This window comes from Crocodylus siamensis, chromosome 9 (genome assembly GCF_052110815.1).
Source record: "Crocodylus siamensis isolate JL-2025a chromosome 9, ASM5211081v1, whole genome shotgun sequence".
Classification (NCBI taxonomy): Eukaryota; Metazoa; Chordata; order Crocodylia; family Crocodylidae; genus Crocodylus; species Crocodylus siamensis.
The window spans coordinates 10,210,736-10,235,768 of NC_143403.1; the positions used below are offsets into that span (position 1 = coordinate 10,210,736).

The 25,033-nt window shown below is 41.0% G+C and overlaps 1 protein-coding gene across 2 annotated transcripts in view; it reads left to right on the forward strand.

Moving 5' to 3' along the window:
* The window catches only part of ADAMTS18 (ADAM metallopeptidase with thrombospondin type 1 motif 18), a 107,185-nt gene that overhangs the window by 36,927 nt on the left and 45,225 nt on the right, over positions 1-25,033 (forward strand). For both annotated transcript variants that reach the window (XM_090062758.1, XM_090062759.1), the window contains exons 3-11: positions 1,455-1,737; positions 6,964-7,163; positions 9,162-9,245; positions 11,240-11,399; positions 12,055-12,160; positions 19,981-20,118; positions 21,337-21,490; positions 22,570-22,665; positions 23,547-23,695. In XM_090062758.1, coding sequence (XP_089918884.1) covers positions 1,455-1,737; positions 6,964-7,163; positions 9,162-9,245; positions 11,240-11,399; positions 12,055-12,160; positions 19,981-20,118; positions 21,337-21,490; positions 22,570-22,665; positions 23,547-23,695 — 1,370 coding nt within the window. The remainder of the gene's footprint in view (positions 1-1,454; positions 1,738-6,963; positions 7,164-9,161; positions 9,246-11,239; positions 11,400-12,054; positions 12,161-19,980; positions 20,119-21,336; positions 21,491-22,569; positions 22,666-23,546; positions 23,696-25,033) is intronic.

Genomic DNA, 25,033 nt, shown 5'->3' on the forward strand with positions numbered 1-25,033 from the left:
TAAAAAAGATGTTTATGACAACAACTTTTACAAGTCTGGGAAATGAGAAAAAACATAAAAAGAGCTAACGACGTGAATAAAAATGCTTCCTCATTGCCACCCACATTCTTCTGGAATCACTTAATCACATATGTAGCTTTATTTATCATTAATGTATGAAAAATAAAGCATATGTTTCCCAACTTCAACTCAGCCTTCTGGCGACACCAGGAGAAGAAAAATGAGATGGAAACATAAATGTATTTTTAAATACAAGTTTCCTCTTATATCTGGGGCCACAGACACTCAAATTCTATAGTTAAATTGTTGAATGTTAAGGTTGCTTGTATTTCCATATCTTAACATGCTTGGGAAATTTTGAAATATAATCTTAAACTGGAATTTCCTGGCTTTGTAATACTTGGTTTTGGAACAGACGCAAGTTGCCATCAGCGTGTTTTGCTCTTAAGTTACAGAGATGACCATCAACACAAACTCCATTTTAATATTCTGTATCCTTTTGCAGATATTGTTCGTCATGCATATTGTGCAGGAAAGAAGTTTAATATTTCCTAAGAGGTGGATAATTTACTGCTTGTTAACAGGTGTTATGCTGACAATGCTGCTGTCTGACACCTTCACAGTAATTGGCCCAGCAAGTACTGGGTGGCATGAATCTGTGAAACCTCAGTTCATGCTTCCCAGTACTGTCCCACTAAGGTGTCTGAACCCTACTCTGAAGAGACGTTTCATGACATTTCATTATCCATAGTCCACTCAGTCCTTGGAGCGTACTGAGATTTATAAAAAAAGTTTCCATATTAAAAATGCTCCTGTCTGATCTACCTTGGTGCCTGGGACGTGACTATTAGAGAGAAAGCTTCCGAGGAGCATTTTGAGAGCCACTGTAGCACCATCTCTGACTTGAGTCTTCTGGAGCATGAATAACTTTGTGGGATGGCGAGTCCCGGTAGTCGCTAGAACGGAGCACAGCAGGTAGGATGCAGAACTAGCAGCAAGGCACATCTCTTGTCTTAGAGCAGAGGATGCAGCGATTAAGTGAATGCTACAGAAGACTGTTTTACATGGGGAATCTGCTAATTTTATTGACCTTTCTCCAAAGTCCAAATGGGATATTCCACTGTAACAGAAACAAAATTTACATCCATTTTTAAAATTCCGTTTCGGAAAGGAATTCTGTGCTCATCAAACCAGCTTTGTCCCCTTTTGGCCATGCAACAGCACTTGTGTCTTTTTTGCTTTTCTTTTCCTGGTGGCAATATTGCCTGATAGATTCAAACAGACACGAAAGGCTAACCTCATGAAAGTCTTAATTTTGTAACATATACTTTGCAATTCAGAGAAAACAGCTACTTAGAAGGAACCCAGTGTTCACAGGTAGGCAGAAATATATTTGTTGTCAAACTATGACGTTGATTTTTTTTTTTCCTTATCTGTATTCATTCTTTTTTTAGTCAGGTTTGATAAGGACACGGGAGAATGAATTCCTTATATCTCCATTACCTCAGCACCTAGCACAGGAACATAATTATACAGCACCCGCTGGACATCATCCTCATGTCTTATACAAACGGACAGCAGAAGAGAAAGTGCACCGGTACAAAGTATCTTCCAGCCCCAATCACTTTTCCCCTGGTCATCACAGAAATCACACTTACTCCAAGTATCATGGTCAGGCGAATGATTACCACCCTGGAAGGTTTCAAAAGCAGCATTTTTGTGGACGTCGCAAGAAATGTATGTAAGGAAACTTTCTCTCTTTGCTTGCAATAGTAGTTCTTAGAGACATTGAGGTGCTACTTTTAGTGGTTTGCAACCAGTGCTGTGATGGGGAGTGAAACACTTGGCATGGATAAAAGGAGCTGGAGTAGGCATTTGAATGTATGATGCTGTCCATCTCTGTTATTACCAGACCTCTACCAGCCAGTGACCAGGTTGCTAAGAATTTGCTGCATCGGGTGAAGGACCACTTGTTTTGATTTTGCTGAGGCTGATTCAGCTTTAAATGAAGCATCACCTTTCATGTTCTGGCTTTAAAACTGCCTCTTTTTCACAGTTTCCAATGCCAAGTCCCCACTCTATTTACTTTCAGTTTTGGTATGTGCAACTACACCTGAAGGTGAAAAAAAACCACATTAAAAACTTTGTTGTGGAAGAGGAGAGGGAATACGTTTCTCACAATTTACCGTTTCATAGTGAAGTTCTTAGCAAGCAAAATCTTCAGAAAGAGCATCCCTAGTAAATTATTTAAATGAACTTCTTCAGAAGGTATTGAAGTGATATTATTCTGCCAAGGTCCCTGCTGAAGTCTTCGCTAGACCCTCAACATTAGACTCTAGAGCTTTGAAGAGCCCCCAAGGATCTTATGGCTATCCTTACTATATTTATCTGTAGGATAAATGAGCCCCAAGAAACTGCATACACTTATCAATAACAATCTCTCAGCTAAAATGTGTCCCTTCAACTTCTTACTTAATTCTGGGACAATAGCAAGGTCTCAGTTGCAAAAGATGCAGGCTAGGAGGAGAAGAACTCTTAGGAAGGGAAGAGAAAGTTGGGGGATGGATACTTGATTCTATTCCAGAGGGCTCTTGACCTGCCTGAGCATGATCCCCTTTAAGCTTGACATGTCTTTATATTTTTAGTTCCTCATGTTTTCCATCAGTATTTCAGCTCTCTCTGCTGCATATTTCACCTAAATCCTCCATAGTTTAAGAAGCACCAGTATGCAATTCGAGTATGAAGCCCAAGTTGTCCTCTTTCATACCAGTTTTTAAATTGCTGGGCATGGAATAGCAACCAAGGGGGACTGCTTCAGAAACGCAGCTGAAAGAATACTTCAATAGCTTGTGATTTTCTCTTCCACAACGATCAGTATTTTTTAAAACTTTACTTAAAACCCTTAGGATATTGATAGTGCAAATAGATTCGGGGCAAGCAATTATTTTGGGTGGAGGGCTGCTTACTGAGTTTTGGCAAGCCATTGAGGGCCACATGACAGGCAGTTTGGGGCAGATAAATATTCATTTTCTAAATTTTTTATGTCCCCTGCGGGCCAGATAGAATAGCCTGGTGGGCCGCATCCAGCCCACGGGCCACATTTTGCCCACCCCTGTAATAGATGATAGAGGGCAGACTTTTCCAAGTTACTTCTAGCTAGCTGTCTACATGTATATATATCTAATCTGGTCCCTGTCACCATAATATCCAAGCACCTCACAATCCTTAATGTTATTTATCCTCATAGCACTCCTGTGGTGTCAGCCAATACTCTTCTTGCAATTTTACAGGTGGAGAAGCAAGATAAAAGAGCCTTAGTGAATTGTCCAGGGTTACACTGGAAGTCCTGGAGGAAATAGGGTGTTGAACATCAGTCTCATAAGTGCCAGGCTACTACTCTAACCACTAGACCATCAATCCTTCCTGTCAGGGATTGAAAGGGAACAGTCCTTCTACTTTCAAAGGTGCTAGAAACACAGCATTGGTAGTTCAAATATATGGTTAACTGGAGTTTGAAAGTAAACATGATCCTTTACTAATTTGTATCCAACATGGCACTGAAGGAGGAAGGTGGTACTGCATGGGGGTTACAGTCAGTGTGCAGGTAAGTATTTGCTGATTTTTACCAGGTACCTTGACCTCGTGTATAAAAGGAGTGGTTTCTCTACCCTTTTCGTGCTAGAACCTGCAGCCCCACTTACTAGGATACAACCATTTACTGATTTCTGCTTTAACAATATGGGAAGGACAAGGGCATCCCAAGCCTCGAGTGCTTGTTTGTTACTCTAGGTTGAGCACTCGTATGTTAAACATTAAACTTTTGGTTGTGATAAGGTGTGCTCTAACCGTTGTTTCAAGCAGAAGGCATTGCAAAAATGATAACTTCAGTAATGCTACCTGGAGGAATAAGGGTTTCAGGGTCAGGAACAGAAATGTTTATATAGATTACACATATGGGTTTATATAAACACATAGAAAGTCATGTCTATTAAACTATGTTAAAAGAGCATTATTCAAAAGTTAAGAAATACCAGAACAAAGATTGCTGAGGAATTTTAATTCAGCCCCACAAACATATACATTATGATGCAGTCTTTAATTACTTCATCGGATACTGTTTTTACCTCCCAGAACACCTGCCTCTTTCAGACCACAGGAAATGTGGTGCTTACTTAATGAGCAGCTATGCACTGTTTTGTTTCATCTTCATTCTCCAATGTGTGGCCCCGTGTCTTATTTGCTGCACATTATTCATACACTTATCTGAATATAGGATGATTAATGTCCTCTAGGGCTTTCAGGTGATGCTCGTCACTACAGGAAGCATGTCCTTTGGGGAATGCTGTGTGACCCTAGCTGTAAGAGGTCCTATCAGCTGTGTCTCGTGAGGGTGAATTGTAGCAATTCAAACCCAGACTTGATCCATTTCTGCAAAACAGTGTTAGTCTAGCTTATCCCTGGAAGATAGATGAACCTGCAGTATGTAAGCATCACTAAAGCCAGTCAGTCATATTTGATGCTACTAAGCATAGCATCATTGTTACAAGGATTGAAAGTTGAACATATCATGTCCAGTAAGTCATCATAAAGGTGAGAAGTGCTATTGCTGCTTAATCATTAGTAGCAGTAGTGAAACAGTTGCAAAGGAGAAGGTGAATCTGAGGGAACATTGCTGTTGAGATCAACTATAATTCCAGTAAATATAAAAGAGACCTTTTGTGAATCAAGAGGCAGCAAGTTTTACAGCCTTCTAGGCAAGGCACCACTGTATGTTGGAAATAGACCACGCACGTGATTGTTTGGGTGGATGCGTGTCTTGACAGGATAATACTTTTTAATGAATATTACTGCAAAAAACGTCTTTTATGCACTCCATTTACACTTTTAAATATAGTTTAGAATAACAGAATTCTTGCAAGTAAGTCAGCAGGAACATTGCATTGTTACAACTTGCAGCTGCTAAATCCCTGCACACGGGGCCTGCAGCATGTTTAGTGGAATGGTTAGGACCAACCCAACACTCACTGTTATTATTTGGGTTACCTCAGTGCTTAGGAGTCGTAGTCCTAAGCCCAGGCCCCATTACTGGAGGAATTGTACAAATATAGTACAAAGAGGCACTCCTTGTCTGAAAGACCTTCTAGTCAAAATAGCAACTAAATAACTAAGGCAGTCTAACTCGGGCTGTGCAAAGCTTTGGTCATTGATTCATGTCAGTGGAGATTCAGCCCGATTCAGCAGCCAAATCTATGAATCCGAATCGAATCAGGAGACCCTTTAACCTCTCCGAATCGGATCAGAACCCTGTGTCTGTGTCCGATTTGGTGATTCAGACATAGACACAGCTTTATATGCTTTTTCTACATACCTCAAGGTACCAGTCAGCTTGTAAATGCTGAGATGCTGAGGCAGATGGAGCATCCCACGGGAGTGTCGGGGGGTCTGCATTGTGCTTGGCACTTCCAGTCTGCTTACAGGTCTGCTGGGGAGTGTGTGTGTGGGGGGGGGGGGGGGGGGAGGGGCGCATCTATCCGGCTCAGCGACTGGTGCCTCCTGGGCCTGGGGGGGCACCTGGGTCCCCCTGTGGCTGATTGGGGGCCCCCACACACTTCCCCCGCTCAGCAGTGTGCTCCCTGGCAGACCTGGAAGTGGACTGGAAGTACTTCTGGTCCACTTCTGGATTCACCGCCAAGCACACGCCCCCCACCCCCGCCGCACTCCTGTGGGATGTTCCATCTGCCCCAGCATTGCAGCGTTCATGAGCTGTGCCTGGTACCTCAAGGTGTGTAGAAAAAAACATTTCTAGCTGTGTCTATGGCCAAATTGCTGATTCTCTGAATCTGCATCGACTCTTCAGATTCAGATTTGGCCAAATCAAATTAGGGACAGGGATCCAAATCAATGAATCAAATCACTGTCCCTGATTCAGGCTGAATCCGAATCCGAATCAAACAGTTTCGCACGCCCCTAAGCCTAACCACCAGAAGCTCTGAAGCCTGCAGACCACAGCTCTCAGTAGTGAAACTAAGTGGAGGACGAGTGGAAATCCAGCCCCAGGCACCAAGCTGAGGGGTGCAAAACCTGCAGGTGCCACTGCTGGCCTGGCAGTAGCAGCAGCATCCCTGCCACTGCCACTGCCCAGCACACCACTGCTGCCCACTCCCAGTGCTCAGTCCAACTTCCACTCAGCCCAGATTATCCAGGTTCAAGAAGGCCTCATCTTGAACCTGCCTCTGAAGACTAGGGTCTTAAAATAGTGACCACGGGCCTAATTCTACTTTCCATGGGCTGAAAAGCTGTGAAAAGAGGAGGAATTATGAAGTAAAATTTCTCTGCCTTGAGTTCCTGAGACCCCAGAAAGAATCCATTCTATGCAAGCAGAAGGGACAATAAACTTCATTGAACAGGAAATATAAGCACATGTACTCCTGACATAAGTTTGGTTACTATTTCCTACCCTCATCCTACACTGAGTAATTATACTCCAAGCAGAAATAAGCATTGTGGAGGCTACTGCCAAACAAAATGTGGACAAGCAGCATCTCTCGTCTTTCCAGAATATCTTAATTCTATATATTTATTGAGGGAGGAAGAGTATGACCATACAATAGGTAAGCAGCAGACACAGCAGTGCTTAGCAAGGCGGCAGGATGTACAAAAAGAATGTAATTGGTCACCAGAGACTCTAAGTATTCCCTCGGCAGCTCATGAAACTCATAACTGTTTCCTCTTAATTGCTTATTGAATTCAGTTTTTCCTAAAGAAGAATGAATCAAGTCTTATTTAATAATGGGTAGAGCAACACATTATCTAACAGCCCATATCAGTTAGTATCTGGCATTGGTACAACACTATAAAATCATTCAGGGTCCTAGTCCCCATGGCACTCTATGGTCTAGCTAGACTGCTCATGAAAATGGTCTGTTCTAAACATGTCCAAAACTGTGTTTGATTTCTTTTTAGATGCACCTAAACCACCCACAGCAGATAGGTACATTTTCTCCGATGAGTATGGTAGTTTTGCAAGGTTCAAAAGATCGTCTGTTAAAATCCAGAAAAGCGGAAGTCTCAGTGTTGAAACCCTTGTTGTGGCTGATAAAAAAATGCTGGAGAAGCATGGAAAGGAAAATGTAACCACGTACATCTTAACAGTTATGAATATGGTAAGAGCTGGCATGAGTGAAATGCATAGTTTATTGTCAGGGTGCAAGATATATACCATTGAAAGCTGTTTCTTGTGTAGGCATGAGCAAGAAAACTGCACATATGGATACCTCAAGTTCTTTTTGCGTGGATGTATGTGAAATTCCAGTATTATCAACATCAACAGTATCAATTATTGTTGGCCATCTATAAAAAAAATACTAAAGAATGAGTCATGATAAAATCATGAGACTGACAATAGTAAATAGATTTGCATGTCCAGTATGCACTCGTCCAGAAACCCCTTTTGTTTTTCAGTGTTGGTAGCATTGGCACTTACATCGATTCTGATTTTTTTCCCCTTAATTTTGCTAACGTTATTTTTCTTAGCATTAGGTCTATTACATGACATGTTCCTAAGAGCCATATGATTATTCTGTAGGATGCTGTGCATAAAGATTGCATGTGTGCACACCATTATGGATATCATAATTCTTGCCTTAATGTGCACTGTCCCTGGAAAGAGAAGGGGAGGTAATTCCATAGCTACTTGTGGCTGGGGTAGCCCCAGAGTTCCCCACATTTCTTCTGTTCCTCACTTGCTTGCCTGCAGAGGTCCCTACTCTACTGGAGTTGCAGTCTGAGTTGGGCAGTCAAAATGGGCTCTGTTCCCACTTACTTCCTTGTATAGGTGCATGAACCACATGAGAATCATGTCATAAATGATCAAAGTCTGGCAACTTTTTTTCAGGAGAGAAGTGGTGTTACACAGTAAAAGCTTTATTTATCTTCTCTTCACCTACTGCACCAAGGACTAGTTTCCTGTACCTTATTTTTATGGGGAAAGGCAGATACAGACCTTGAAACTTTATGCTCTGTTGATGTGTTGTGTTACCTCTTCTTGATATGCAAATCCCAACTTTAAATTGATTTAGCCCAATAACTGCTTTGGCTCTAATCCAGCAGGGCTCAGGACAGATATTCAAAAAGCCTGAACCTGAATTGATTCAATCTTTGCAGGTTAGTCTGACCTGGCTAGGCTAAATCAGTTTGTAACTACACAGAAATCCTAGACATACAGGCACATGCCTGCAGTGCCTCAGGCTAGAAGCCGGGGGGCACTAGAGCAGCCCTCCCTTCCCTTCCAGTGCTGAGCTAAGGGGTGTGTGGCCAGGCCTCCGGCAGGATGCTCTGATTAAGGAGGGGTTCCCTGCCACCTGACCAGCCCAGCAGGGAATTGATAACACAGTGTTTATCTCCCTTTTAAGAAAACAGACGGAAATTACCAGCTACCTTTTGATTCTCCCTTTGTCCCATCTGCCACAGCATGGGCCATGGCCAGAAAGTGGTCTGCTAGCTAATGCTGAGAGGTGCCTGCAAGGCAAAGGGTATGAAGAGGGGAGCGGGGAGCAGCCAGATGCCTGCAGTCTCTACTGAGCTGCAGCCAGGGAGCAGAGGGGAGGGGCCAGCCCTGCTGTGAAGCAGAGAACCCTGCCCAGCCCAGCCCAGAGAGCATGCCGGGATGCTGGGGGAGTCTGGTTTAACTTAAACCAGCAAGGTCTCTGGGACAGGCATTGCATAAACCGATTTGAGCCAAATCAGTTAAGTCTGATACTGCATTCAACCAGGTTTCTCTGAAACCAGTTTCAGCTATTTTCAAACTGGTTTATGTGCACTGAACATCTGTTCTGTTATAGCTTTAAACCAGTTTCTGATCACTTAAACTGGTTTATGTGTAATATCTGTCCCAAGCCCAGAGGTGCAGAAAGGAGGCCCGATCTAAATCGCAGTGAAGTCATTTGGAAAGTTTCCGTTAATTTCAATAGACATAGCATTTGGCCCAGTCCTCATTTTGGCTGGATCAGTGTGTGTGGGATCCAGTCCTGACACGGGTGGAGTCCCCCCGTTGATTCTCATTGAAGCCTGGAGCCTAAAAGGATAATAAATAGTTTACTCGTATTAAACATTTCTTTCTTACTTACTTGATATTCCTCCTTTCCCTCCCAATAATCACACAGGTTTCTAGTCTTTTTAAAGATGGAACAATTGGAAGTGACATAAACATCATTGTTGTGAGTCTCCTCCTTTTGGAACAAGAACCTGTAAGTGGAATCATTATTCTTATGTAGCAGAATGTATTTGATCTAGTTTGCAAACATTTCTGAATTTTTCCATATTATACAAAAAAAGTCCACGAAGGGCTTCTTATGACCTCAGAAGACCCAACCTTGAAATGCCGTGTCATCACCAGAGCTCTCAGAATCACAGTTTTTCTCTCTTCATGCATACATTTTACATATATACATATGTACATATGTGTGTGTAGATGTGTGTGTATACATATAAAATATATATCAGATGTTGGTAAATATTACAGATAATAGATTCAGCAGTTGATTCAAATGCCCTTTAAACTTTGAATTTCTGCAATAGAGATAAAAACTAATCACTTTCAATATTTTCTCATACATGGTCTTTGTAAAGCCCTTGTGCACTTTTAAACTGTAATAACTTAGGTTGTGAACAAGGACTTTATGAAGACCCCGTATATTAAAGTGATCATACATAATGAGTGTTTTAAAAAAAATGCTGGCTGATCCAGAACGGACATGTTCTGGGGACTGGCCTCTGGGATGCTGGTGGAAGATAGCAGGGAGTTGAAAGGCCCTACATTGAAGGAAACACCTTTGGAGAGTTCAGAACTGAAACTATATATTTATTTTCTAGGGAAAAAAGTGTATGTGTGTGGGGGAGGTATCAATTAGAGCAAGAGGGGAAAGCAGCTATTGACTGTTGTGATAGGATGAGAAATTTGTGCTCAGTAGAGCTGGCCAAAAGGCTTAATTCAGAGGTAGGTAATGCCTGACATGTATGCAAAGGCATTTTGCTTGGCACATACGCCATGGTGAAGGATGCAGGGCTGCACTACCACAACAAGGATTGGGCACCATGTGGCTCCTCTGCCATCTGCCCCGAGCGTGCCAACATCCTACAAGTTGCAGAAGTTTTTGGCACTCTGACCAAAAACGTTGTGGATTCCTGGTTTAATCACATCTTCCATTTTCAGCCAGAGAACAACAACAAATTATCTGGGGTTTTTTTGGTTTTTTTTTTGACAACCAGCCCAAAATATTTAATTCTCAGACTTACAGTTTTTTATGATAAAAAGAAAAAAACCCAAGCAACTGACACAAAAGAAAAAACAAAACACAAAACCACTTAAAATAACAGTCACTCCAGTCCAGAACCCTTTTTTCCATGAAAAAAATGATGGGACATGTTCAAGTAACTCTAAAGTTGTGCATTGGTTCATCTGCTTTAAATCATTTAGTATTTCAGTCAACACAACATATCTAGACTTGTGGTTTCTTATGAGTTTTCTGGTTCCTGTATTGATATCAGCCCATGTGCACATCAGAATCAAGCCCCACTTTATTAGTGTCCTTTATATTAAAAAATACCAAGAAGTTCTGTAGTCCTAGCCCAACACCGCTGTTTGAAACAGAGCAGCTGCAGTGTTTTACATGATCACTCTAAACCCCTCAAGTGGCGTTTATAAGCGCTGCTGCCTTCTGTAGTTCTTGCATCCATAGTGTATTGTCATGACGAAAAGCAAATCCGGAGAAATAAAGGCGCTTGTGTCTGTTTCTCTGAAAACTGCATGTGTTCAAGTTTAGAAGTAAAATGCTTTCCAGAAGGGAAAGCCGAGTCCTGAAATCATCCATATTGCAATTTAAGTTAAAAAGGATTATAAAGTACCTTTCGCTATATAAATGCTGCAGGGGTGGGGGTGGGGTCAGCTTCCAGAGACTTTGTTAGATGCTCAGATCCTAATAAAAATCAGTGGGAACCGAGTGACTGATTTCCACCTCTGTCCTTGAGAATCTCCCCATCACAATGCCTGTATTCCATTTTATAATAATGAATGAAAATATTCGAGACATTGATTCAAAAGTCACCTGACTTACGAATTCCTAGATACCTGACTAAATATACCAAATATAACGCCCTTTGCCACACCCCTACGTGAACTCTTTTTCCTTCTGTCACCTTTCTCAAGGACTGGTGGACTTACTTCTCTCCATGATATCTGCAGGGTGGATTAATGATCAGCCATCATGCAGACCAGTCATTAAACAGCTTTTGTCAGTGGCAGTCTGCTTTGGTTGGGAAGAATGGAAGACGCCATGACCATGCCATCTTGCTGACAGGATTTGATATCTGTTCTTGGAAAAATGAACCCTGTGACACTTTAGGTACGGTAGAAAATGTGCTTTGATACACTTCTAAATGTCTGTTGCCAACAGCTTAAGAAAGAGCTCTGAGTATTGTGGTTAATGACACAAATGTATAGAGTAGCCTTCCATAGCTAGGTTTTTGTTTCTAACTAAAAAACTGTCAAATATTGAAAAAAAAAAAAATCTAACTAAAAAAAAATAAACCAAATTACCCATAGTTTAGCCCCAACAAACGAACACCAAAGAAGCCTTCTGAAAATGGATCACTGCTCATTCAGGGAGTTTTCTCCCTCTCTGATATCTTAAAATTTGAAAATGTCTCTGGGCCCCACAACATTTTTTATGCATATTTCAGGTAATGGTGGCTTCTAGTTTTCCCAAAAGTCATAGCTGGTATATCATATAAGCAAAAAATGAGCCCGTATTAGAACTTCTGTAGGCCAACAACAGAAAAGTTCATTTTTGCTTGTTTTGGTCCTCTGTGTGTGAGTGCATGTATTTCCCAACACAGGATTCCCCTTCATGTCAAAATGAGGTCTGCCAAAAGGTGCCAAACTTATCTTGCAGTGAACCTTTGCCATGTACCTATGCTGTACTAGCTTAAATCTTTACTGTTCGATTCAAATGATAAATGTGTAGAATAACACTGCTTCCATCTTTTTTCCCCCTCCAGGATTTGCACCTATTAGTGGCATGTGTAGTAAATATCGTAGTTGCACCATCAATGAAGATACAGGTCTGGGTTTGGCATTTACTATTGCCCACGAATCTGGACACAAGTAAGCTATTTCTCGTGACTTTTCCGTCAGCTCCTTGTATAAGGAAATATACACACTAAATGGCATGATAAAAGTACTACAATCAACTGATGCCTGACTAAAAAAATAGATCATTTATGGAGACAGGTCTGCTTTTTAGAACATGGGACAATGTCACACCATCCATAGTCCTTCCCTCTTTGGATCATTCATATGTTCCTTTGCTGAAGAGGGCTTCACAGCATATGGGGGATATGTCCTGGAGCCTGAGATGCTGGAGCTGCTTCCCTTGGTGTTTTTTCCTAAAGCTGTGGATAGCAGAACTAAAAAAAATCCTGGCTGAAGCCATTATGACTTTGTCTACAGTTCCCCAACAATTCCAAATGCTGGTTGTATTGTGTAGGGTTGACTGCACAGTCCTTACAGTGGGAGAAAGGAGCACAACAGCGAACACTAAGGAGAGGTAGCCCCTCTATGTTACTTGGTAGTCTCTTCAGGTTTGTGGGCCACTTCCCTGTTATCCAACTTTGTCCCACCCCATCCTTTATCCTATCCTACATCAATCCCACCCCACCATTAGGATGGACTGACTGATGGATGGCAAACTTTCAAGACACTTTGGCCACTTGTTACCACCTCATATTCCACTTCCATTGGGCTTGATTTCTAGGGCAGCAATTCTTCCTATTCTTCCTGTTTTTCTAGGGTAGCAATTCTTCCTATTTTTCGACCTTACGATGACAGGCTGAGAGCCATGGGGCTCTTTAGCTTGGAAAAGTGCAGGCTCGGGGTGATCTGATGGCCACCTATAAGTTTATCAGGGGTGACCACCAGGATCTGGGGGAACGTTTGTTCACCAGAGCGCCCCAAGGGATGATGAGGTCGAACAGTTATAAACTACTGCAAGACCGCTTCAGGCTGGACATAAGGAAGAATTTCTTTACTGTCCGAGCCCCCAAGGTCTGGAACAGCCTGCCATCGGAGGTGGTTCAAGCACCTACATTGAACACCTTCAAGAGCAAATTGGATGCTTATCTTGCTGGGATCCTATGACCCCAGCTGACTTCCTGCCCTTTGGGCAGGGGGCTGGACTCGATGATCTTCCAAGGTCCCTTCCAGCCCTAATGTCTATGAAATCTATGAAATCTTCTAAGGATTGCTGGTCTTCTGCTTACAGTAGGAGTCTAACTTAGATTATCAGTTCTCTAAGATATGACCTTAGGATGGTGGCTTGAAGCTAAGGAATCTGACTAGATTTTATGGGTTTCTTTCATATTGTTTCGCTCTTTCTTTCTCAAAACTTCTCCTCCTGCATTTCTTGATCTTGTGTTTTAAGCTGAGTCCTATTTAATTATTTCTCACAATAGAAACATAGCCAGTATTGTGGCCTAGAGATCCCATGATATCAGAGCATGATTAATGGCTTGGTAAATCCAGTTTCTTTGTTCCAGAATCTTCATGAAAATAAGGTAAAACACAGAAAAAAAATCCTTGTAGGGCAATATTCCTGTGCAAAGAAACTTTGTCAAGGGCATCACTACTGCATTGTACTACACAGTCATTGGCTGAATCCCTCTGATTCTGCATGACTGGAGGGCTATGTAGTTTTCTTTGTATAAATATAATGTATAATGGACACTATGACCTAATGTCTGCATGAGTGGCCCTTTCATAGGATTCTGTGCATCTGAAGGGATGCAAGGAATTGGGGAATAAACTGGTGACTAATGAAGTTAATGGGAGTTGTGCATGTCATTTCAGTAGGGCTATGTAGATAAAATATGTAGGGACTGATTCAGGGCAACTCCTTAACTTCAGTAGATTGATTAATGATCTAAACCAGTATTAGGGAGAATTGGGTCTGTACCATTTAATTCCAGAAATACTTGTTTTAGTCTCTAAATTGTTCTTCCTTCTCATTTCTTTTTTCTCTTTTACATTTTGGGCTGCTTCTCTATTGTTCTTTGATCCTTCTTATTTTCATCAGCATCTCTTTGGGTTCCTTCTATATTTCTGCCTCCTGAAGGGAAGAAAGTCCGTACAGACTAAATAAATGTACCATCTTTGAAATATTGCCATTTTCACTCTGCAGCAACAGGTAGAACATTTCCTGTACTGCCATTTGTCTGAGCTCATGTTCCTGGCACAGCTTTGTATGGCAGGAGATAGAATTTGGCATCAATGACCTTTAGAAGCCTGGAAGCAGACACTCTAGAGAAGTATTGTCTAGTAACATTATGAACAATCCCGTAGTAATAATATGTGGGAATTTATGTTTGAAACAAAAGGGAGATTTCATCATAGCTGTGACCTGAGGCAATGGAGTAACTGCTTTTTTTAAAACCAAGGATTCTACTGATCATTTAATTAAGAGTTCTAGGAATACTTTATAGGTTTGTATTTGAGGAATGGTGATTCACAGTTATAAAAAAGCATTTATATGTGAAAAAGTGTAGTGAGATTTGTTCCACATATGGGGCTCTTGGGGCTGCATTACCCAGATCTTGTAAAGCTGCAAACTAATGGCCTATCTCATTCCAAGAAATGGGGTTGAATGAGGTGTAAGAAAGAACAGAATCTCCTTTTTTCCATATGGTACAATTTCCCTGTCTCCTGTCAGCTGATGCGGGAAGAATACTCCTACAACTGGATTTATATGCTTTAGAGGCACTTTGTGCCACTAGAATAATGCAAAGGCTGAAGAGCTGAGACTCTGCCCCGATGTTTCCCAGCAACAATGGTTTAAAGTCAGAACCTCTGTTTATTTTAACATGATTTCAAGTGCAGATTTCAAGTACACGCGAAAGCAGGAACAAGAATCTCTTACAGACATTTATGAACATAGATGGCATTGTAAAGTGTTGCTCACCTTACAGACCAAAGTCTGTTTACTGGGGTTGTCACAGTCCAATGTGCAAATATCCAGTGTCTTTCTAAGTAATGCTTGATTTGACCAAATTTCCTCTTAATCCCTTTGAAGTTTAAGGAAAAATTAGACTTGTATCTTGGACATCAAATTTCTTCCTATTTCTACAGCAATCCAAGTAGAATCTTTTCCAAAGTTATCTGAAACCTATAGTTTTGCTGATCTCTAATGATCCTCAGTATAATTATGGACACATTAAAGCATTGGTGTGTCTTTCTCATGAACTGATGAGAGAGCTTTGGAGTTGCCAAGGTCTATTCTGAAAAATACTAAACTAAGGATTTTACAAAAGGGGCATGTCTACATGTGCATTTACGCCAGCTTAAATTGACTGGTGTCTACATGCGCAGGCATTAAAATGCATTACCGTGTGTGTGGACTGACTTGGGACTAAAGTTACTCCCAAGTCAGTCCATATACACAGTGTTACTATGCAGTAAGACTTCTACACATGTGGTACTGCGCAGTAACTAATTGGGCATAAATTTGATACCTGCATGATGCAGGTGTTAGGGTGACAATATTTGGATCTTGGGGAGCACTGGATTTGCAGCTGGATAAAAAGGCATGACCTGTGGCCTAGCCAAGTTGCTAAGCACAAGGCAGAATGATATCTAAGCCAGCCATCTGCTTATGCTAAGTAACCATTTTAACTGTGTCAACCATTTTCTGAGGAAAAAGCAGCAAGTAAGTCTGTGTGAGTCTGTGCGCTGTGAATGAGGCGATGTTTTAGGAATGTGGAAGATGGTACAACCTGAAACTAAAAAACAGACTGGAATGTGAAAAACAACACGTAATTGGTAACAGAATCCAAGATGAACATATATGAAAAAGTGAATGGTGATTGGTGAAGAAGCCTCCAGAAGCTTCCAGGTTTTGGTCAAAGTCCTCCCATTGACTGAAAAGCAGAAGTCAAGGTCTTAGACATGCGCTCATAGCAAAACAACATGTAAATGAATGAGATGCATAGCCAATTCCATGCTAATGAAGCAAACAGTAAACAGAGGCGAAGCTTGAGGTGGGAGGAGAAATGGGTAGAACAGAAGGAGGGACAGAGGTGGAATGAATGTTAATGAGTATAAACCAAAATGTATAATGTGGGAAAAAACTATTGTTCGTTGCTGCTCCCCTGGTTTCACAGGCTGTGTGTCTGTGAGGGAGTTCGCCCAAAGCTGTCTCCATTCTGAATAAAGCTGTTGCGAGCAATGTGTGCTGTTGTTTGCTCCCTGCTTGCTCTGGCTAACGAGTAACAGGATCCATGGGCAATTGGATCATTATCTCCCTAGTTGTTGGGTGCCGCATGGAGTCGGGGTCTAACAGCAGGTATCACATTTATAGCCAAGTTGGTATAAGTCACCATATTTACTGTGCAGTATGGGTGTGCATGTGTGGACACGTGCCTGTACTGCACAGTAATTTTGGTTACTGCACAGTAAATGTGCACATATAGACGCATCCGAGGTATATATTACATGCTAGGTAGATCACACTAGCTCCTTTAGAGTGCCTGCTATTGTTATACATTTTTACAGCCTTCTTTAAATAGTTCATGTTTTTGCCTGAGAGTTTAATAGTTCCTTGGGGAGTTCATGGTCTGTTGTGTCACTGAACATTAAATCTATAGATTCTTTGGCTATGAAGTGCATGAACTAACTGTGTGTCCTGAAAAGACAATAAAATATCTGCTGGGTTAGAAATGTTGTCCACTTGCAGAGGGAACCATATTTCTCAGCAGGGTTAGCGGGTGGCAATCAATGTAGTGCCTTTGATGGGCCTGCCCTGATTTACAACAGCTAAGGATCAAGCCCAATAAATTAGCTAGTCCCTGCATACACATACTCATTACATGCTCAAAGCCGCCAGTTTACCCCAGTGTTGAAGTAACAGATTGTGAAATGCCTATTCAAAACACGCCAAAATTCACAGATGTACTGTATATAAAATAAATATAAAGCAGTAAAACAAAGAAAGATCTGAAACTTAACTGTTGTATAGCCATAAATTCCACATCATTCAATGTTTTAATGTGGGTTTTTATTGTTGCTGCACATTATTTATGTTATGGTATAAAGTATATTATGTAGCATGTACCCTACTGAGTTCAAGGCTATATTGTAATAGAGACTATACAACACACTTAATCAGAAGTGGTACCTTCACCAGAGAGTTTGTAGCCCCAACAGGGCATGTAAAGCTTGCTGGATACAGTAAAGGGAAATGACCTGCAAAGACTTCTTCAGCTGCAGAACCAGATCTCTTAGTGTTGACCACTGTTTTGTTCCCTAGAACACACTGGCTAGGGACAGAAATTATACATAAACCGGTATAAGTGAACAGTAACACAACGGAAGTTCAGTGCACATAAACCATTTTCAAAATGGCCAAAACCAGCTTAAGAGAAACCTGGATGGATGTAATATCACACCTAACTGCTTTAGGTTAAATTGATTTATTGAACTTCTGTCCCAGATCTCCTCCAGATTCAAGTTAACTCAGTTCCTCTGCATCCAAGGATGCTTTGCATCTACCCTGAAAACCCTTCCTTGGTGGGCAGGCTAGCCTCGCCCAAGCTGTCTGCTCCAGCTAAGCAGGGAGGCCTGCTCTAGCACCTCCTGGCTTCTGGCCTGGGCCACTGCAGGCATGTGGCTGCATTTCTGGAATCAAAAGTGAATTTCTGTTCACTTGCTTATCGGCTCAACCTCCACAGCTTAGATTAACCTGCAAAGATTGAATTGATTCAGTCTTGGGCTTTTTGACTGTCTGTATTTAGCCACTATCTGTGTAGCCTGATGGTCTATAGTTTGAATGTGTTTTTGGAACGCCACTCACAAGCACTACCAAATTAGTGTGGGAGGAAGAAGATTCTTTATAAATACAATTATTTTTCACAGACATACAAGTTAAAAACCTGTTGAAAATTCCATGAGCTATACAATCCTGTCTTCTGGAAGTTAATGGCACTTAATTCATTGTGGCCAAGATTGCATTCAAGTATAGGTGTATTTATCCCGGGCAGTTATAATTTAGAGGAAGGTTTAAATTCATCACTAGCACTCACATTAGAAATTATCTGCCTATGCCAGGTATGTATGTGGCTTAGCATATGTAGTGGGCTGGGAGTATAGTAAGGTACTGCTGCTCTATTCCAAATTATAAAGCTAGAAGCAATGCTAATGTCATGAAAGCTTCATCGGCCTTGTATACTGACATCAAAGAGAGAGATAATAATCTTCTTTGTGACATTTTAATGGGTCATGCCCAAGTGCCACCCATCATTGAGGTTAGCTGATCTTTATTTTCATGGTACTAAGAACATTCAGAAGGCTAAAGAGTATAAAGCTAGATTAATCTGCTTGAAATAATTAGGGAGGAGACTATGCTGTCATGTAGTCAGACAGGCTTGATCGTCACTGGTAATCCATTAATGAAAAGTTCCCTGTGTTGATGAATTACTGTATGAAAAATCATTCAGCCACGAGGGGGTATTATTTACAATGACAGAAATGAAAACGCTTCTAAACCAAAAAGTGTGGCACGAATGCCTCCCTCCCAGTGACACAGAATGGAAATCCGGTTGTAATTTAGAATGCAGATGGTGTCGTAATGCACAATGCAGTGGAAATGGTTTTGATTCTCAACGTTTGAGACAAATGGTGCCGAGTTGTGATGAGAACAGGGAGCATGGGCAGCAGGACTAATTAGATCGTATTATTAATTGTATCACACATCATCATCTGTGCTCCAGTTTTACCCACAATATGCTAAGTACTCTGAGCATATGACAATTCCCATCCCAAATCCCTAGCAGGTGCTGAAGAGAAGCAACGTATGGAAGGAAGGAAGAACAATATATATACACATGAGGAGAAATAGGATTTGAACATTCCCATTGACTTCAGTGAGTTCAGCGTTATGATACAGCTGAACAGTCCTCTAATCTGGCCATAATTACAATGGAGGAATTGTTTCATTTTGCTACTGTAAACAGTCTTTGATAAAAATAATTATATAAAAAGTAAGTCATGAAAGACACCTGCGTATAACAGTAAAGTAACTACCATCACGAAGGCAAAGAACTGTTCTTTGGAGTGCGCATGCTTATAATTTGCCCATTGGGTCAGGGTACTGCAAGATATTGGTCTATTTATACCCACAAAACATACCCAGTCTGTACAGTGAGACAGTGGCATGGTAGTATTTTTCCATAGAGTCATAGATGTTAGGGGCCAGAAGGGACCCCGCAGATCATCGGGTCCAGCCCCCCCACTCTAGACAGGAAGACAACTGGGGTCAAGTGACCCCAGCGAGGTGACTGTCCAGTCTCCTCTTGAAAACCTCCAGGGTAGGTGACACACGTCCCTAGCATTTCTTTCCTGGAGAAATGAAGAGAAAGGCCAATTCTTGGCTACTGCTGTGATAACTGTGAATAAGTACCTCTGTGTTTACTGGTCTTGTTTAATTTGAGGAGAAAAGTACTCTGCCACTGCAATGAGCCCACCAACTTATTTCACATGGGGCACCAAATGGATGGTAACGGTTTTCTTAGCAATACATGATGCAACAGGCAGGAAAACTGAGGGAAAGATAATCTTATAAAACACGCCAAGTTGGTCAAGGCTCTAGTGCTCATGTACTTGCAACCTAGCTTTGCCTTATGATTTAGAGACCCTGTCTCTCACCAAACTAGGTCTCCCTTGCAATTCATCTCTATGCTCAGTGTATTAAATGACCAAAGAAGGGCACTTACTATGAAGCGGGGCTTGTTTCAAGCTTGCCTGTGGTCTCATCCCTTTGTGGAGCTTTTGTTTATAGAGTTACTGCCATAAAACAGCAGTGCATTTCTCCAGAAAGCTGTCTCTTCTTTCTGATGTGTTTTGATTTTAGCTAGCTGTGTCATTTATGGTTTTTGTTTCAGCTTTGGTATGATTCACGATGGAGAAGGGAATCCCTGTAGAAAAGCTGAAGGGAATATCATGTCACCCACGCTCACAGGAAACAATGGAGTCTTTTCTTGGTCTGTATGCAGCAGGCAGTACCTCAACAAATTTCTCAGGTAGGTCAGCGATAACTCCTAGAAATGGTTTTCTGGTGTGCCCTCTTGACTGAACCCCAAATCTTGGACTTCTGAGGGTTGTAAATGGTGCTATATACAGGTCTTTGTGCTGGATTTCTTCAGCCTCCATCAATGTACCATAGTATTCACCTGAATTGCAATTTTCCTCACAGATATTGTCCTCAGTGTCTACTTTTTAAAAGAATATTAGTGGGAAGAGGGCACAAAAGGAGGTAGTCAGTGTATCAAACAATTACAAATAAAATATAAATAAATACTCTCCTGTTCTAGTCCATGCCATGAATAAGCACGTTTTATATTCCCTTATATAGTTACTGGGAAACATGGTATCTTATTATTTCCCCTAAGATGTTGGTACAAACTAAGGACGCTTGTAAAAAGCAGCCTATGTAGTGCCATCAGAATTTCAATGTCTTCAACATATACTTGCACTTTTATGATGTCAGCCCCATAATGCCATTAATATGCATTACTTACCGTAACTATACTTGCAGAGCAAATTATCGTACCAGAGCAGAGAACAAGATAGAGAAGTTTTGGGTGATTCTTGTCTGCTACCATGCTCCATGTCGCTGTAAGCACATGAGAAAATTACTAAGCCGGTGAGGAGTGTTCAAATATCTGGCACCGGGCAAGAGACAAACAGATGGAAGGCTCATCTTAGATTGACTGAATTTTCATACACATGAACCTAAGCATAAAATGAGGGATCATGATGAACCATGACATGACATTTTGGTCTTAAGATGTGCCCCGCTTACTGGTCTCAGCTATAAATCAGTGGCCTGTTTATCTTTCCACATAAAACAAATACAGAAATAAGACATGCTGATTCTGCATAAGTTCATCTATCCTGCTTCTGGGAAGCGTAGTCTAGGGGAAAGGAACAGACCTGATCTCCTTGTACTTGGTTACACTCCAATAAGGAAGAGAGAAAGCAATGAATACAGTTCATTTCTGTTTGCCCAATAATCCCAGAGCCTGGGTTCTTGCTTCCTAAGATTTTGCAGGTCAGGCTACCGACAAGAAACCAAGGGCTTTTGGCTCGTGCAGCAGATATCTCATTCCAGGGCATGCCTATAAAGCTAGTTAAAGGTATGCTGTACGAAACCATGTGTTTTTGCTATTCTGTAGCAAAGAAAATATTTTGATAGAAAGATCAACATCCTGATTAATAAATATACATTCTCATTATAGTACAGCTCAAGCTGCTTGCCTGATTGATGAACCTAAGCAAACAGGACAGTATAAATACCCTGATAAACTGCCAGGGCAGATCTATGATGCTGATACCCAGTGCAAATGGCAATTTGGAACGAAAGCAAAACTGTGCAACCTCAGTTTTGTGAAGGTACCTATTAATATCTTTATCACAATATGACAACTTACATTAGACAACTGCAGTGCACTAGGAATTAGGCCAAGTAGTACAATGAACTATGGGATCTGGAGTAGTTCTCACCTTTACGTTGCTTGGCACTCTGCTTCTGCTGGGGGAATGTCATAAAAGGACTGTGCTTCTGAGATGAAAAAACTGACCAGGAACTATATTCAGTACAGATGCACTGTACTTTCCACTGCACAAGCTGTACTATCCGCTCAGATTCTGCTAGGCACTCCTCTCTCCTCTGCCAGGTTGAAATGACTATCAGCCTCAGCAAAACTAGGAAGCATTGCAGTTTTGATCAGACCCTGTCCAGTGGGTGAAAGAGAGGGAAGAGCTCTTGTGGCTTCTTTTACCCTTATGTACTTGCACAAAGGCTTGGGACAATCTAACCCTACACTGAAGGATTACTTCAGAGCAAAGATAATGTATTTTGATGTCCTTCACTTTTTGATGTAGGATGTAGTTACATAGAGTGAGCAATACCCGCCCCATTGACTTCCTGGAAAGCTGTTCTTTCAAGAACACTGTACCGATTCTGAATACAAGTGTTTTTGTTTCAATTACTACTACTATGTATGTTGACTTCTTTCACACTAACCAGGATTTTACTAGGCAATGACAATTATTTTTATTTCACAGCTAATAAACTAAGAAGTAGGACAAAACAGTGCAAGGATGAGGCTGTCATTCCAAACATAATATGTGTGTTTCAGCAAATGGAGGCCCTCCACAGTCTTAGACTCTCAGTAGCCTGTTTCCTATTCAGTCCTTGATGTTGTAGGAGCTGGTTAGTTCTTTTATAATCTCACTTTCAAAAGACATTAAAACAAATGCAAAGGAAATCAAATAGGAAAAACAAGGTAGCAATCTTGAGGACAGTCGACCAGCATGTGTAACTATACCGTGAAGCTTGGGTCTAGAACATCTTTATTCAGGAAATGATTGGTTTTACAGGACTTTTGCACTAGGAAAGGCAATAGCAGAGTCATTAATACTTTTCTAGGTATCAGGTAATAATAGGGAAATTCTCTATTTTTTTCCAGGATATATGCAAATCACTTTGGTGTCATAAAGTAGGTCACAGATGTGAGACAAAGTTCATGCCTGCAGCAGAAGGGACAGCTTGTGGCATAAGTATGGTGAGTCATTTAATTTGTGGAGTGACACTACTCCAAAATAAATGAAAACAAAGTGGATTCAGCTCCCACTGAAGTCACTGGGAAATCCACTGATTTCAGGTGTTAGAAAAAGTTTGCAAATTCAGAGGAAGCATAAGCAGCTCCTATCTGAGTGTTGCTTATTCCTGGAACGAACTTGGCTAGGTGTCTTTGCATGTCTGTATTATTTTTATTGATCACGGTGCGGAAAGACCACCCAAGGACAGGATCATTTGCCTTACTATAACTCTCTAAATACACGTGAAAAACTATAGTGGCTACAATTGGGACATCCAATTCAATTTTGAATATCTTATTTTACTGTAACATGTTACTTATAAAATATACTGTTTTAATTTCCAAGACCTTGATATGTGCTTTTTGCCACGTGGGAGTATTTTTTCTCCATTTTGCCTTCCCTCTCATTACAATATGAGTAAATTAATAGAGAATAAACCTATTTAAATCCTCAGTTTTAAATGCTACAGACTTGATTTAGGGATGCTGGGCACCAAGAGGATGTCTTAACTTGATCTGGAATTTTTAGTGCTCAGCATTTCTGAAAATCAGGCCTGGTATATCTGGAGTGGGGTTTAAAACTGAGGCAACTTGGTCCTCCAAGATTTAAGGCATGGACAAATGTCAGGGCCTTAATTGGGACATTGCTCGTGTTTATCTTTTACTTACCAGGACCTCACTCTACTGCCACTTCTGCAATTGTCCGATTTTGTTGAACAGAACGAAAAACTTTAGAAGTTAAGTACTTTCACAGGAGTTTGCAGGACTGGCATCTAGGTCTTCTCAACAGTCTAGCAGGTACCACAGGACATGTGATGGGACAATTGTTGACATTCTTTTGACAGTGGTGTCGAAGAGGTCAGTGTGTCAAATATGGAGATCATGGACCCAAGCCTATTAATGGCCAGTGGTCTGCTTGGTCTGAGTGGTCAGAGTGTTCTCGGACCTGTGGAGGTGGAGTAACATATCGAGAGAGACACTGCAATAACCCAAAGTAAGACATTGATCTGAAAAGGTATTATTTTTATTTCTGCTATTACAGTATAACAAAAAGGGGAAAGACTAAATTTTACAGGAACTTAATATACTCCCAGAGAGCGCCACAAGATACCCTGAGTAATCTATTATAAATCAGCAAAACGAAGGGCTCTGAAATATAGAGGGTGTTTTTATATTTAGGAAGAAAGGGCTTGATTAAAGCCCACTGAGATATGGAAAGACTGAGATTATGGGCTGTAGATCAAGTCTGCATGGATTTAATATAGAATTCATCAAAACATTTAGCAATGTCTGGACTCAAAAAGGTACACTTTTTTGGTTCATTTTTGATCAACTCTAGTTTTACATTAGCTTGACTTCGTAATTCCTTTAATGCATACTTTCTAGTATACATATATCTTTAACTGACAACTGTACACATAAAGAAAAGATTACTCAGAGGTATAGAAGTAGTTTCAAGTACTGTTTTAGTTGAGCAGAGTAGGGTTATCAGCTCCTTTCCCACATAGTTTAATGTACAATGCTAATGATAATTCTGTTAGAGCAGAAAGGAGTCATTGTAAATCCCCATTTGAATTAAATCTCTATCAAGCATTCAGCAGATGAAATGTCAATGCTACAAAGAGCAATTTCTACAGAATATGTTGCATCAGGATGGAGAAATATATTTCCAGGTGCATTTCAGACAATAACACCTTTAAATAAATGTGAATGCCTTGGAAAAGAAAGTCTTATCTAATTTAGCAACATGGAAACTCTTAGAGGAAAAGTTTTACTGTATTTCCTTGGATGTACATGTCTACGTGCCCACACAATATATTTGAATTAACATTTAAATTCTTGAAATATGAAATTTAAACCTAACATTTTTGTAGGATCTTAATGTTTGTGTCCCCCACATGTTGATTGGTGAAAGGGCTCAGATGAAACTAAGATGGTCAGCTAAAATAGGGTGAAGCTAGCCCATGCTCAGAGGACTCTCCGAAGGACTTCAGCATGCTGCTGAAGGCTGGTTTAAGTTCCTAGAAGAGGGCTCCTACATATATGGGTTGATTTTTCCAAATCACTCGTTCCCTGTGGATTTCAACAGGGGACTGATTACTGGGTGTACAAGAAATGCAAATATTACACCATTCATTTAGAAGCTCAAACAAGGACAAGGAGTATATCTTTAGGGTGCTACTAGTGAAAAACGTTATCTATGCTCATATGAGCTTCTGCTGTACCCAGTACCCATCCAGTTCAGTTCCCTTTCTACTGATCCTCATAAGAGACAGGCACCATGGTCCTGCCCTAGAGTCCTTTGAAATGCCCATTTGGATTACAGATGAAC